General features: G+C 46.4%; 2 protein-coding genes across 4 annotated transcripts; one reads left to right on the plus strand and one right to left on the minus strand.

The window, feature by feature from the left end:
- Positions 1 to 2,736: 2,736 nt before the first annotated feature.
- LOC121932715 (zinc finger protein 271-like) lies at positions 2,737 to 9,228 on the minus strand. Its single transcript, XM_042471632.1, has 4 exons — positions 9,109 to 9,228; positions 7,645 to 7,730; positions 6,591 to 6,691; positions 2,737 to 6,248 (listed from the first exon to the last, which is right to left on the minus strand). The coding sequence occupies exons 1-4, from the start codon at positions 9,115 to 9,117 to the stop codon at positions 3,799 to 3,801; spliced, it is 2,646 nt and encodes an 881-aa protein (XP_042327566.1). The 5' UTR covers positions 9,118 to 9,228; the 3' UTR covers positions 2,737 to 3,798.
- A 261-nt stretch (positions 9,229 to 9,489) lies between these two features.
- On the plus strand, positions 9,490 to 14,326 carry TBRG1 (transforming growth factor beta regulator 1). 3 transcript variants are annotated; one of them, XM_042471685.1, is made up of 2 exons: positions 9,490 to 10,755; positions 11,641 to 14,326. In XM_042471685.1, the coding sequence occupies exon 2, from the start codon at positions 11,676 to 11,678 to the stop codon at positions 12,696 to 12,698; it is 1,023 nt and encodes a 340-aa protein (XP_042327619.1). In that variant the 5' UTR covers positions 9,490 to 10,755; positions 11,641 to 11,675; the 3' UTR covers positions 12,699 to 14,326. The 3 variants fall into 3 exon arrangements, with proteins under 3 accessions (XP_042327619.1, XP_042327621.1, XP_042327620.1); XM_042471687.1 differs by having other exon boundaries at positions 9,960 to 9,979; XM_042471686.1 differs by having other exon boundaries at positions 9,973 to 9,992.
- The last annotated feature ends 1,582 nt before the right edge of the window (positions 14,327 to 15,908 follow it).

Here is a 15,908-nt window from a genome sequence, read left to right on the forward strand (position 1 = left end):
TGTCTTACCCTAGACTGAATCGGTTTAATTAGCCCACATTTGGATCACACTCGCCGGAGCCTCCTTGCTTATGAACCCAATGGTTGAATGACCAAAAAGAGAGGTTCTGTGGCTTTGCAGCTGCATGAAAGGCAGAAATTCAACAGGTCCAACCTCCTTCTCTGCAGGCACTGAGAGTTTGCCAGGTCACTGCCTAGTACTGCCCTCTGGAGGGAGGTTTGAGTCATGGAAGCACAGAGCCAGCCTTTCTCTATAATGCTCCCAGAATGGCTTTGTTGACACTGATCATCAATGACTAGTGCCAGCAACATCATCATACATTGAACATGAGTGAACAGTGCGATGCGGCAGCTAAAAAGGCCAATGCAATTTTAGGCTGCATCAATAAAAATAGTGTCTAGTAATAGTGCCACTGTATTCTGCTTTGGTCAGGCCCCACCTGGAATATTGTGTCCAGTTCTGGGCACCACAATTCAAAAAGGACATTGAGAAACTGGAGCGTGTCCAAAGGAGGGTGACTAAAATGGTGAAAGGTCTGGAAACCATGCCCTATGAGAAACGACTCAGGGAGCTGGGTATGTTTAGCCTGGAGAAAAGAAGGTTAAGAGGTGATAGGATAGCCCTGTTTAAATATTTGAAAGGAAGTCATATTGAGGAGGGAGCTGTCTTGTTTTCTGCTGCTCCAGAGAACAGGACCTGGAACAATGGATGCAAGCTCCACGAAAGAGATTCCATCTCAACATTAGGAGGAACTTCCTGACAGTAAGGGCTGTTCGACAGTGGAACAAACTCCCTCAGAGTGTAGTGGAATCTCTTTCCTTGGAGGTCTTTAAGCAGAGGTTAGATGGCCATCTGTCAGGGATGCTTTGATTTGGATTTCCTGCATGGCAGAATGGGGTTGGACTGGATGGCCCTAGTGGTCTCTTCCAACTCTACGATTCTATGATTCTAGGCTACCAAAGGACAGGGCTGGAAATCACACACCAGTCTCCAGAGATAGGTTGGACTGCAGATCCTAGCGCCCTAACCCTGCATAATGAATGGTGAGTGATGTTGGAAGTTGCAGTCCAGCAAGATCTGGAAGGCCACATAATCCTCTCCTTCTCAGTCAAAAGCATCCAAGCTTTAAAGAGCTGTGCATTTACCTGTTTTACTCCAGATGCAAACATACTGCCCTCTGGAAAGGCTTTAATCACACAAGACTTGCCCCAAATACTTCGCTGCCAGATCCAAAACACAAGACCTCCTCCTCACACAGGCACACACACATACACACACCTTTCCAAGGACAGAAGTCAACTGGGTTGGCAAGTAAATCGTACTTCAGCACTAGCAATGGGACACAGTTTATTCCATCTTGAGACTGGAGACAGGGAGGGGAGATACTTTTGGACAATTATTCCCAGAATTTCCCAGCCAGCATGGGCAAATAAAATTATTTTTCTTCACAAATTACTCTGCTGTTATTGCACTTCAAGCTCACCTAGCAGATATAGGTATACTCCAGAATCTAGGGTTATTGTTACACATGAACATAGGATTTTGCCCCACCATTCAATTGCTTCAATGGTTCTACTCTAATTGGGTTAAAGAACAGGGTTCTAGCCTGTGTGTGTTAACTAGTGATAATCTGCATGTATAGGAACAGCAAGATCTGACTCTGAGACCACCTCCAAATGGCTAAAACAAAAAACAAAAGCCAAAGACCGGAAAACTGGAAGTCCTAGGTTTGGTACCTGTGCTTTCCAATTTTATTTTGGCGATCCACATTATGTTTACTTCATTCCAAAGTATTTCTTGGAAGCAATGGCAGTTAAAGTGGTGCCAAACTGCACTATTTATACTATATAGAAATACTATATATATGTAGATGCACCCTAAATTAAGTGAGACTTACTGCTGAGTAAATGGACACACAACTGTGTTGGAAGACTGCTATCCTAAACATACTTTCTAAAATGTTAGCTTCAAGTGAAAAATAGTGAAACTTGCTTCAAGTAAACATATATAAGACTGCACTTAGAATTCACTGCTAAAGAGCTCTAGCACTGTTGTCAAAGGGAATTTACTAGAGCTCTCTATACAATTATTCAAGTACAGAAATGTCTACCCAAGCCATGACATTCACTGGGTAGTCCTAGATATAAAAAACAACAACCCAGCTCCAAATTGCTTTTTATTTTGTGAGGATAATATAGGGGAAGGTCATAAGCCCTGTCCTGAGTTCCTTGGCAGAACAACAGGATAAATGGATCAGACAGAAATAACCAGGAAGACTTTTTTCTTTCTCTCATTTTAACAAAATAAAATTCTGACTGTCCCCACCTCTATCCCCCAAGAACAGGAGGATATGGGTATGATTGACACACTTTACTAAATGTTTGGGGCATCTCAGATTGTTAGGCCTTGATGCTTCAGATCCAGTGAACAACATGCAATGCCTATCACTTCTATGCAGGTCAGTGTGTGGGGTTTCCATTACATTTGGGGGAAACTAATGGTTTCAGAGATGAAATTTTGGGGTTCAGTAGTTTGGATGTCATTTTAGAAGTCAAAAGAGGATCTCCCGTAGGCGTAATCAGAAATATCAGATACTCAATAATTCAGGCAGGGATTGGATTCAGCTCATTGGGACCCACTGGAATTCAGAGTCAATGGTCAAGAAAATAACTAAATGTGGCATCACGGAGTACAGTTTCTCAGAGGATGAGAGAGAACCCATACTCTCAGGCAAACTGCAAAACCAATGAGAAATTTAATGAAAGACTACACACATAGAAAGAAAGCGCTTACGAAGCCAACAGTTTTGAAAGGGCAATTTTGCTACAGCACCATGAGAATTTCAAAACAGAGGAGTGTTCTCAAGGACAATACTCTCAGGGACAGGATGAAAAGACTATAGTTAGAACTAGGCTGAAAGGCCAAAGTCTGGACCACGAGGTAACCATTTTGACTGGATCAAGGCTCAGTTTCAGCTCCCTGGTCCTGGAAGAACATCGGGTTGGACATGAAGGATTCTCAGTTTGGTCTGAAAATAGGTTGAAGCAAAGGATGGATCTCTTGGTGCCTGGCAACCAATGGGACCATTTGAGGTGAGACTCTGAGGCAGAAGGTCAGGATCCCATTCAGCAGAATGAGAAAAATGTTCCCCAAAGTGGCAAGACTGGTTCATCACTGTTTGAAGTAAATGAAGGAACTTACCAGTACATCTTCTATCTAAAGAGGGCCAGGTTATAAAACTTTTAAGTCAACCTTAATTACCTAATTGCATCTCTTTTTAAAATACAACACCAGGATCCACAAGGAAGGAGATTTAACTGTAGAAAATTGGGGACTAGAAAACAAAATCTGTTGGTGTTTAGAGAACATCCAATGCAACAGAGCAGGGGCAGAAAACTGTTTGGAAACCGGAGTCAAAATTTCCCCCCACCCCCACTGTGGGCCATGCCCTGCCTCCAGCAAGCCCAAATATTTGTTTCCCCCCTCTGCATATCTTCTCAAAATGGCATTCAAAGTGATGCTGTATAACTTCCTGTCACCATTTTGAGAAGGGCAGAAGAAAATGGGTGGGTGTGGGTATTTGTGCATGTTTTCAGAAGGGAGCCTTTCTGCATGATTTGGGGCCAAATATTGCCTCAAAATTGTGACAATTAAAAAAAAACAAAAACGGGATGGTTGAGGGGCTTCCAGGACCACTAATATATGGTTCTAGTGCTGTATGTGGCCCTTAGGCTTCATTATGCGCACCCCTGCACTGGAAGAACATCCAGTTTCTCAAGCCCTCCCACATGGGGCAGGTTAAAGGTCAGAGGCAAGGTGGGTACGCTGGTGTTTGGAGAAAGCAGAGCTCCACCGGAATGACTTCCCACAAGCACTGCAGATATACGGCCGTGTGCCAGCATGTTGGTGCTGGTGCTCGGCTAGGTTCCCACGCTGCCGAAAGCTTTTGCTGCAGACGGGGCAGCGGTAGGGGCGTTCAGACGTGTGAACCCGCCGATGCTTGACTAAGTGTGAGTTCTGGGTGAAAGATTTGCCGCAGGAGGCACACACGTATGGTCTCTCACCAGTGTGTGTACGCTGGTGCTGGATAAGGTTGGAGCTCTGCCGGAAACCCTTGCCACACTCGGTACACCGGAAGGGGCGGGCACCCGTGTGAGTTGCCTGATGCTTGGCTAAATAGGAACCTAGGGCAAAAGCCTTGCCACAGATGGCACAGTAGTGGGCTTTGCCAGGGGCATGGGTACGACGATGCTCCGTCAGATTGGAGCTCTGGCTAAAGATTTTACCACATTCAGGGCACTTGAATGGTTTCTCACCAGTATGTGTCACCTGATGCCGCAAGAGTTTTGAACTCTGTGCAAAGCCCTTGCCACACTCAGGGCACTTATAAGGCCGCTCGGCTGGGTGGCAGTTCCGCCGGTGTTCTGTCAGTTGGCAGCGCCACACAAAAGTCTCACTGCATTGAGCACACCGAGAAGGAGGGTCACGCTGGTGCTGCCGAAGCCCTGAAAGGAGCACAAAACCCTTGCCACAAGCCGGGCACTGAAAAGGCCTCTCCTCACCCAAGTGACGTTGCTGGTGTCTCCCCAGCTTGCTGCTGTCAGGGAAACGTTCACCACATGTTGGGCAACGGTAAGCATCATCATCGGACATGTGAGTACGTTCATGGGCGATTAGAGTAGCAAAGAGGGCAAAGGTCTTGGTACAGACAGCACAGGAGTATGGTTTGTCCAGGGAATCCTCTACTGGATGGATCAGCTGGTGAACTGCAAGCTCTGAGTGACTCACAAACACTTCACCACACTGTAGGCAGCAATGGGATTTTTCATCTGCTCCATGGTTCACTTTAAGCATCACCAGGTCAGTGCCATCAGGGAAGTGAGCACTGCTGACAGAGCATTGGTAAGGCTTCTCATCCTCTTTTTCCTTACCAACATGACTCTCCTGGTGAACTATCAGCTCATCACTCCTGGCAAATGTTTTTTCACACTGAGGGCAAGCATAAGATTCCATATCCAGGTGGGCTGTCTGTTGGGATGTTACAGCCAGGGTCTTGGGAAAGCTGGCCCCATGATCCAGACAACTAAAGGGCTTCCCTTCTACATTCGAGTCACTCTGGTGCTGCTCCAAATCAGAACTATTGGAGAGGTCCTCTCCATCTTGATGGCAATCGTGGAACAGACCTTCAAAGTGTACCTTCTCATGTATTTTAAGTACAGAGCTTTCAGAAAAGCAAGCACAACAGCTGGAACATTTGTAAGATTTCTTCTCCTTATCATGATTTACCTTTACATGGACTTCTAGTTCCTCTGGTGGGTCAAGGAAGGCTTCTGTACATGGAAGGCAGTGATTAGAAAACTCTCTCAAATGCAGCCTCTGATGGGTTGCCAGTGCACAATCCTGGCCAAAGTTCTCCCCACACTCAGCACATAGGTATGTTCTCCCTTCACTTCTATCTACAGATTCCCTTTGCTCCTCTTCACCTACACCCAAGTCCTCAGAAAAAGTTTCTTCACTTTGCTCTTTCTTCTCATCTACCACTGGAAGAGGAGGGACTGAGTGCACACTTGCTGCGTTATTCCTCCACCTGCTACCATTAGCACGGTGGTTCCGTATGTGCTTGGCAAGATCAGAGCTGACGCCAAAGCAGCGGCCACACTCCCTGCAGAGGTAGGGCTTTTCTCCAGTGTGAGTCCGTCGGTGTGTGACAAGGGTGGACTTGCGGCCAAAGCACTTCCCGCAGTCAGAACAGACATGGGGGCGTTCACCAGAGTGTGTGCGCAGGTGGTGTGCCAAGGTGGAGCTCTGGGAGAAGCGGGCTCCACATTGGTGGCACCGGAAGGGCTTCTCCCCAGTGTGCACCCGCTGATGCTCTGCCAGCGTCGAGCCCCGGGCAAAGCGCTTACCGCACTCGCCGCAGGCATGGGGGCGGCACCCGCCATGTGTCTTAAGGTGCTCAGCTAGCGATGAGCTCCAGCTAAAACCACGTCCACATTCTGGGCACCGGAATGGGCGCTCCCCTGTATGGATCCGCTGGTGTTTCACCAGGTTTGAACTCTGAGTGAATCCCTTCCCGCACTCTGAGCAGTGGAACGGACGAGAGTTTGCATTGACAAAAGCCCCAACAACATTCTCCTCTGATGTTTCTTGGAACCAGTCACAGTTCTTGTGGCAAATCTTGGTGTCTTCTTCCTCAGTTTCCTCCACCATTTCCTCCTCTTGATCTTCCTCACTTGGTGTATCAGAACCTGTAGAAAGGAATATCACTCATCTGAGATTACATCTTTATCATATCTTTATCATTCAAAATATTCCCCCAGACCTGTAATTGGCATAAATTATGGAGTTGTGGGTTTTTTAAGATGTGCAAGAGTTTTCATTCAATCTTACATTTTCCTAGACAAAATTACACAAAAAACTTTCGGGGCAGAATACTAGAGGTCATTATAAAACTCTCCTAAGAACACCAATGTTGCAGAATTCTACACACTTACATGGGGAGGACATGAACATAAATCTATAAATTATGGGGTGGGGTGGGAGTGGGGGTTACAACACAGCATGGTATGGAGAAAAGAATCATTCCTCACCTGGATTGATGACTGTCAACTCTTGCCTGTCTCCTGAATCTGGCAGCAGTAGCTCCTCTTCTGGCTCCATCCAGGAGAAATGTGGCTCAGCATTTGGAAACCTAGAAGTGATAGATAATTACAGTACAACTCACATAAGCCTCTTGTGAGTGAGGGAAAAGACAAGTCAGAAAAAAGACCAAGATGGAATGGCCCAAAGGTCCTATGCATCTTTCCACAATCTTTTGCATACAATATTTTGCCAGCCATGAAAGCCTTCGCCTTTCCACAAATGTTTCTGAAATTGGAATTTGTGTTCCCTCTGTTTGTAAATCAAATGAAAGGTGTATGCAAATATGCATGTGATTTTCAAACTGCTTACTGTTAATTGTTGTTATTCCTCATCAAAATCCAGGGGAGAGGTGGGTAAGAAATGATGATGATGATACCACAGTGGCTCTCATTTTCTAAATGCTTCCTTCATTCACATATGAACACAGAGCAGTTTCCATAAAAGTTGAAAATTCAGTAGTAAAATCGTGCAATAATAACTGGCACAAATGTTATTCAATCACCACCACCCCCAAAAAAACCCAATCACTCTAAAATCAGATTAGAACAAGTTTTAAAATTTACATTTTTAAGATAGAAAAAAATACCCAGGCAACATTTTAATTTGGCTAAGAAAGAAATGATGAAAGGTTAATCCTTGTTAATTAGCAGCCTCCCCTTTGTCTGGGATATTAAGTACTGCCTTAGGCACTTTGAAAAGCACCCATCCAATACACATGCTTTTGAAATTTTATCTTTTCATCTTGGTACCTATTGTTGCATTGTACACCTGTTTTTGTGGTTTGGTACTGATTCAGTAAGAGGACTTCTGTGGTTTGTGTTTGGTCGTGTACTTGTAATGTAGACCCCCAGATAACCTATCATGAGATATCCAACCTGCATTAATAGTCTGTCGCATGTTGATAGCATGCTGTTGTGGAACCGAGTAACTCAAGAGTACAACAACTTAAGATTCTAGCCCCACTAGGTTTAAAATGTAGGGAAGAAAGAAGCAAGATTTTACCTTAGAGTGCTGGGACCTTCTTCCAGAGGAAAAGGAACTGTGCTTTCAGCTTCAACTGGGAAGCTTGGGTAGAATGTGGATTCCACCTGCACATGAGGAGGCATAGAAAACAAGTGAGGACTCCAGACTAGTGGCTCAGATCTGGGAAAATTTGTTGACGTTATTGCCAGATAAGGTGGTCCTCTTGGGAACATGTGGTTTGATGTGGCCCCACAATAGCAGCATCAAGTGCTTTTCCTCTCTGTCTTACATATACAGATGGGACAAGGCGGGAGCAGGTAGATATTAAGCAGAATGGACATGTGGAGAAATACACACCAATGCACCACACATGTGCTGAAATGTCCAGGATACATGATGAAGACAGTGGGAATCATGCAGACTTCCTGGTGTGGGACTGCAACTCCTAGGAGTTCAAGACAATAGCAAGGAATGCTGGGGGCTGCAACCAAGCAAAGTCTGGAGGACCACCCAGTTCTTGTTTGTGCTATTGTTATTGTGCATTAATAGTCATTTCTGACTTAGGGTGACCCTAATGCAAATCTATTATGGGCTTTTCTTGGCAAGATTTCAGAGGGGGTTTGCCACTGCCACCCTCTGAGGCTGAGAGAGTGTGACCTGCCCAAGGTCACCCAGTGGGTTTCATGGCAGAGCTGGGATTTGAACCCTGGTCTCCAGAGTCCTAGTTGAACGCTCAAACCACTACACCAAGCTGGCAACCTATACACAGGGTTTTCTTGGCAAGTTTTTTCAGAGGGGGTTGCCTTTGCCATCCTCTGAGGCTGAGAATGTGTGACTTGCCCAGGGCCACACAGTGGGTTTCCCTGGCTGAGTGGGGATTCGAAACCTGGTCTCCAGAGTCCTAGTCAAACACTCAAGCCACTGTACCACACTGTCTCTCACTTACACACATGGCATCCATTTATGGAACGCCTTCTCTGTATACATGCTTAGGATCCTGTTGCATCTGAGCTTTGGAATACACTTGTTTCCAATAGAGCTTACACTGAGATACTGTGACTGCAAGGAACTTGGGGGCTCATCTGGGGGCTCCTTGATCTCCAGCCTTGCCTCTGCCTGCCAGGATATGCCTCCTTGGGCAAGCAGGAGGGCGCAAGCACCCTCCCCCCCAGCCCAAGGGCCCACAGCTGCCTTTCCAAGCAAAACCCTGCCATCTCTTCCTCTTCCTCCAGGGTGCATCTTTTGGGCACCCCTTTTCCTTCCTCTACCTGGGCACCCTTTCCTACCGCCACCAGGGCACTCTTTTTCTTCCTCCACCTGGGTACCTTTTTTCTTCCCTCACCTGGGCACCCCTTTTTCTTCCTCCACCTTCTTCTCCTCCTCCTTAGGTCTGGCCTTTCCTAGGTGCCCTTTAGGCTTGCAGAGGGACGGGGAGGGCTCTCCTTCCTTCCCTGCCTACCCCCAGCAGGGCTCTCCCACCCAGGGCCCCCTGCCTTCCCTTACCCTCTCCATCAGGGTCCCTTGTTGCCCCCTCCGCCTCCGCCAGGCGCCAGAGATCAGGAGCCTAGTGCAGACAATGCAAGGCAGCTCCGCCTCCGCCCGTCCCCTCCTCTCCAGCCCCAGAGGCAGGTGGGGGTCCGGCCTTCCTCCTCGACTGGAGGGCAATTGGAGGAGAGGGATCCCGATCAACCAGGGAGATCCCCTTACAAACCAAAGGGAGGCTCTTGGGAGGCTGGGTCCGCATCTACACTGGAGAAACAACCCGGTTTGGCACCGCTTTAACTCTTTGTCTGGCTCTTTACTATGGAATTCTGGGAGTTGGAGTATGTTGTGGGGCCCAGAGCGGAGCTCCGCTCTGGGCCCACAACAAACTCCAATTCCCAGAATTCCATAGCCTTGAGCCAGGGCAGTTAAAGTGGTCTCAAACCGGATTATTTCTGAAGTGTGGCTGCAGCCCAATAGTAGTAGTAGGGCTCCTGGATAGAGATGCACCCAGGTACCCCAAGGGAGGGGAGGGAGGCGACCTTGGAGCGTGCCCTCTTGGCAGCCCTTGGTGCCTCTTTGGCCAGAAATAGAGTTCTGTCCTCTGGGCTCCTGTTACAAGGAGAGGGAAATGGGGTGGTATTATTAGATCTCAGGCTTGTGTGCAAAGAAGGAAGGAGGGAAGAGGAAAGAAGGAAGGATGGACGGAAGGAGGGAAGGGAGGAAGCGGAAGGAAGGAAGGAAGGAAGCTGAAGAAAGGAAGGAAGCGGAAGAAAGGAAGCTGAAGGAAGAAGGGAAGTTGAAAGAAGGAAGGAGGGACTGAAGGAGGGAAGGAATGAGAGAAGCTGAAGGAAGGAAGTGGAAAGAAGCGGAAGGAAGGAAGGAAAGAAATGTATAAATAACTGGTACAAATAATGTATACAAATACTGTAACTATTGTTCATCAATAGTTAACTGATTAATAATTCCTTAATTTGCTGCTGTGTGCCTTCCAGTCTTTTTAGACTTATGGCGCCCCTATCATGGGCTTTTCTTGACAGGTTTCTTCAGAGGGGGGTTTGTTGCTGCCATTTTCAGAGGCTGAGAGAGTGTGACTTGCCCGAGGTCATCCAGTGGGTTTCCCTGGCCGAGTGTGGATTTGAACCTTGGTCTCCAGAGCCATAGTCCAGCCCTTAAAACTGCTGCTCTATGCTCCAATCCGTGGCAATGGAGGGCTGGCTGTCAATACCTTTTCTTTTGAGGGGGCCTCTGTGCATAAGAGTCCCCAAACTGTGCCCTTTAAGAGATTTCGGACTTCATCTCCCAGAAGCCTCAGCCATGGTGGCCAATGGTCTGGGATGCTGGGAGCTGAAGTCCAAAACCCCTCAAAGACCACAATTTGGGGACCGTTCTGGTCCAGAAACATGGAGCAGGGTGACTTTTCTAGACTCGTCTTGTGTTTGTTTCCTCATTTGGCGAACTTCAGCCCTAAAGCTTGTTAAAACCCAGGACTCAAAACAGAACAGACGCCAACGGAGGTCCTTCCAAAGCCCTGGCTTCTCTGCGGAGGCAGGAAAGGGCTACGCAGAGGAGAAGCAGCAAGCCGGAGCCTTAAGGCAGTAGCGCACTTCCGGTTCCGGTCAGCTCTCCTGGAAAGCGGAAGTAAGGGGCTGCTGTAGCAGTTTTATGGTAAGAAGAGAGTCAAAGGTTAGGGAGGGGATAGCTATGGCCAGACCTGGTCCTCCTTTTCCAGGACATGTCCTACATTTCAGCCTTCAGTCCAGGGGGAATTCCAAAATGTCCTCCATTTTGTGTATGACTTGGAAGCATGGCTTTATATGGATGTTTTTAGCATTCCTTTGGTCATGCTCTCCATTTTTTGGTCGAATGTCCTACATTTTGCAGTGAGGACACAATTTTCTTTAGTGGTGGTGGTGGTGGGGGGGAACTGTGGAAGAACTGTGTTTGGCCCAAAACACACTGCAGAAATAATCCACTTTGAGATTGCTTTAACTGCCCTGGGTCAGTGCTAAGGGATTCTGGGAGTTGTAGTTTATTGTGACACCAGATCTTTCTCTGACAGAAGGCTAAAGGTCTCACAAAACTACAGTCCCCAGAATTCCCTAGCATTGAGCCAGGGCAGTTGAAGTGGTCTCAGACTGGATTGTTTCTGCAGTGTGTTTTGGACCTATGAGTCTGAATTTGTTTTTGGATTATTGCATAAGTGCAACTGTTGTCTTTGAGATAGCTGCATTAGTCTTTGAGACAAGGTGACCAAATGTCATAATCGCTACGGAGGAGGACAAGGCACCACAAAATGTAGGATGTTCAAGAAAAACCTATGACACCCACACACTGTGGATAATAAAATCAATGGATGCTGAAGTCTTGTCAAATGCAATGGCATAGAAATGGTGCTCCTTACATAAAATGACAAAATCAAGATTTGCTTCTGGGAATATATATATATCTGAATAGTTGAACCTGTTGGCAAGAAATCTCTAAATGTGGAGGGCTGACTGTATTTAAACAAACAAAAAAATAACTCCTTTTGGCTTTCTTTTTCCTTTCTAGATTCTCCTACCAATTCCATTTCCTCCCCGCTTGCAATGAAGAAAAACCTGCGGAAAAACCAAGGTGAGCGTTACCGCCTGAAGTTCCGGCGTCTCTGCCGTGCAGCCAAGGTACTGGTTTATGAGAACGCAGCCCTGTGTGATGAGATTGCCAGGCTGGAGGCCAAATACCTCCGTGTGCGCGAAGAGCGCCGGTTCCTATTGGCTCGCCTGCTGCAGGCCCAAGCCCTGGCAGAAGAAGAGACCCCTGTGTCTACCATCACCACCATTTCACAGCCTTCTCCGGACGAGCAGGCCACCCGCAAGCCCCGCCGAGAACGCAAAGGCAAGGAAAATGGGCGGGCATCTAAGCGCAGGGTGGCGCCTGAGCTAGGCATCCGCCGGCTGGTTCCGCCGCTTCCCTTGGATCCCTCTGGCCGGCCAGTGTTTCCCATCACGTTGGGTCCGCTGACTGTCTACAGCTTGGGCGAGATTGTCTCTGACCGTTCCAGTTTCCATACAGAGAGTGCCATTTACCCTGTGGGGTACTGCAGCACCAGGATCTTTGCCAGTACTCAACAGCCTGTTCATCGCTGCCTCTATACTTGCCAGATCAAGGACGGTGGTACTGGGCCGCTCTTTGAGATAGCCCCTGAAGACGAGCCTGGCTGTGTAATAACTGGCTCCAGCCCAGACACTTGCCATGCTCAGCTCCTTGAGGCTGTGGGCGCTGCCCAACTGGAGCCATCAGGTGCTGAGTTCTTTGGGCTGTCCCACCCAGCCATCCAGCATCTCATTCAGAGCTGCCCCGGAGCACGTAAGTGTGCTGGGTATCGCTGGTTACGCTTTGAGGTGTGCCGTCCAGCAGATGGGGCCCCTCCTGAAGCATTGCCTCCAGGAAATCCTGGAACCGACTTTGAGGCGTTTCAAAACCAAGGCTTGGCAGGACCAGTGGGTCTGGATTTCCCTGCTGCCACCCCTTCTCCACCCAGTGGCAATGGCTATGCAGAACTGTTCCTGCCATGTGCCCCCTCAGGGGGGTCCCCTGTTCCCCAAAGCCCAGAGAGTGACACTGACTGAACCTGGCCAGTCGCATGCCCATGTAGAGCTTCTGTTTGGAGACCAGACGCATATCCCCTCTGCACAGGTATAATGGTTTTGTGCCATTTTTAACTATCATGACTCAGTCTTGTGGAATCTTGGGATTTGTAGTTTGATAAGGGGTTTAGGATTCTGTGCTAGAGTGCTCTGGTTCTCCGATTCCTGAGAGTGGACTAGAGCCCTCTAGCAAACTACAAATTCCAGGATTCCATAGGATGAAGCTCTGGCAGTTAAAAGTGATCTAAAATTGCACAGTACAGATCCACTTCAAGCAGTGTATGTTCACTTATATACACCCCAAGGTTTCTTGTAGCTCCAGAACATGCAACTAATTGTACTTTGGATGTTGTTGGACTGCAGCTCCCATCATCCTTCACCACTGATGGAGGCTGTGGTCCAGCAACTTCTGGAGTAAACACAGGTTGCCCACCCCTGCATGTAGTTCATACTGCATTGATTTCATAAATTGTTTGTACCATCCCCTGGTACTTCACAATCTTGTTCTTTCAGCACCATCAATTTGCTTGCAGGTCTGAGAGGGTGAGAGTGTGTATGTGCACATATCTTTCATATAGACTCTATAAATGAGTATTTTATATACTGTAAGTATTTCATTAGTGTAATGTTTATTGTTAATTTTTGCCTTAAGTAAAAGCTCATTTTTGAATATTCCCCTGTGGGGTAGGGCCAGCTCCATGTTTTTTTTAGATCAGTGAAGATTGGCATCTTCACTAGGCCCCACTCCATTATCCAGTCTGTCTTCTCACTACCATTGCCACCATCTGTTGTTGCTGTACCTCCTCTTCATTGCCATTGCTTTGCATGGCAGGTAAGGAAAGCAAACTCCTTCTCATCATGACAGGGCTTGGAAATGTTCCTTCTTTGGACTACAGTTACCAGACTTCCCCAGCTGATGGGGTGATAGTAAGAATTACAAGCCAAAAGGTAACATTTCCATGCTCTGCCATCACCTTGTGTGGGCTGAAGCTTGTTTTGTGAACAAGCAGATTGCCAGCTGAAGAAAAGGAACAAGTCCAGGGAGCTCATGTTGGTGACTGTAGACCTCTAGTGAGTTGTGGACACTAGGCAGGTGCCCAAACATGCCAATTTTTGTCTTATGGATTTCAGGTTCATTTAACAATGTTATCTAGGCCTCAGTAAATCCATCACATCCTGTAAAGGCATGTTCATACATTAACTTCACCATGACATAATGATCTTTTTCTGTCAAACATTCTTAAGCTTCACTTCAAAGACTGGTGTGCATTTGTATAACTGATTGATTAACAGCAAATGGAGCAATTAAAAACCAGCAAGATGTTAACTGTATTCTTGTAGATTCCCTTATTTCCAACATTAATGGAGACCACTGCCTAGTTGGTGAAGGGTTTCAGTTTTAGCATTTTGAGATCAAAGCCAATACTGGATGAACCAAATGTGTGTGGCTAACTGATAGATCAGAGATGACTCACATGAAAGTTGGTGGTGACTGAACAAATGAATGTCCAAATTGGTTGTTTTTCTACCTTGTTTCATTGGATTTGGGAAGAGATTTGTGTGTGAGACTTGTCACTGCAGCCTGTTTATAATAAAGGCTTTGAAATTCATGTGTGTGTGCAGGAAACATGTTGGTGCAGGCGTGAGCTGTACAGAAGGATCGCTATGATGCAAGCTCCAAAACACTGATTAAGACAAAAGTTGGGAAACTTTGACCCTCCAGTAAATCTCCCACAATTCCTTACCACTGGGGGAGGCCAGTGACAGATATTGGGGAAAACACTCAAAGGACAAGTTTTCCCACTGCATTAAGACATGGAGGTCCCCCTCCCTATCTCCAAAATGGCTCTCTTGTTTAAGAGGAGGAAGCAACAGGTGTTTCCTTATAGCAGGGGTAGGCAACCTGCAGCCCGCGGGCCAGATGCGGCCCGGCGAGGCCTTGGGACCGGCCCCAGCCCGGTCCTGCCGCCGATTGCCGCCAGGGCCTTTGGGGGGCAATTGTCTATAGAAGCCTCAGAAACATGCATTTATATTAAAAAAAATTTAAAAATCAGCAAATTTTTTCGTGTGTCCTCCATTTTTTAAATAAAAAGTGTCCTCCATTTGAAAATTTTGTCCTACATTTGTCATGGTTTATTTATATATTTAATTTTTTAATTATTTAATTATTATTATTATTTTGGCTTCGGACCCCCAGTTGTCTGAGGGACAGCAACCCGGCCCCTGGCTCAAAGAGGTTACCTACCCCTGCCTTATAGTGTTCCTATACCAAGAGTTGCAAGAAGGCATATGTGATCATAGTGGCAGATTATAGTGATGTATAAATATCTAACAATAGCAAAAAGAAATTGGCACACTTGCCTTCATCCCATCCTGAAATGATGAAAGCTTAGAGGATGGATTTTTGTGTGGCACGATGGGAACGCCATTCATTTACAGAACAAATTCCTGTTCTCAGTATGATTTAAATAAGGTATTCTCAAACTTTGGCTTTCCAGATGTTTTTCACTTCAGCTCCCAGAATTCCTGTTGGCCAAGCTGGCTGGGGTTTCTGGAAGTTGAAGTGCAAAGCACCTGCAGGACTAATACAGTTGATTTAAATATACTGTATATAATAATAATAATAATAATAATAATAATAATAATAATAATAATAATTTTATTTGTATTTTCCCACCTCTCCCAATGGATTGAGGCAGGATTACAACCGTAAAATAACCATTCACTGTAACCATATACTGTACTCGTGTATAAGTCTAGAAATTTTAGTCAAAATTGACTCCAAAAACCTGAGTCGGCTTATCCACAGGCCAATGTAAGTACTGTACTTTAACTCATATTTAAAAAGGAACCATGCCCTGGTGAAAAGCTGACACACACACACACACACCCCATTCTCTCATCCATCCAGCCTTTAGGATGAGCACAAACAGTTGCACCTGCTGGAATTTTGTAAGTTGTTTGGCATTGCTTTCCTTGCTTCATCCTTTAGATCTTTAGTCACATGCCCTAAGTTTTACCCACAACTTATCCACGTGTCATATCAAAATCCATAATTTTGGTCCCAAAACCTACCCTCGACTTATACATGAGGTTGATTTACAGGCGAGTGTATATGGTATGTCTTTGGGATCAGGCTCAGGTTGTAGATGTTTGAGTACTGTTTTAAAAGAAAGTAGATCTTGCAAGCCT

The sequence above is a fragment of the Sceloporus undulatus genome, chromosome 6 (assembly GCF_019175285.1).
Source record: "Sceloporus undulatus isolate JIND9_A2432 ecotype Alabama chromosome 6, SceUnd_v1.1, whole genome shotgun sequence".
In the NCBI taxonomy this organism is placed as follows: Eukaryota; Metazoa; Chordata; class Lepidosauria; order Squamata; family Phrynosomatidae; genus Sceloporus; species Sceloporus undulatus.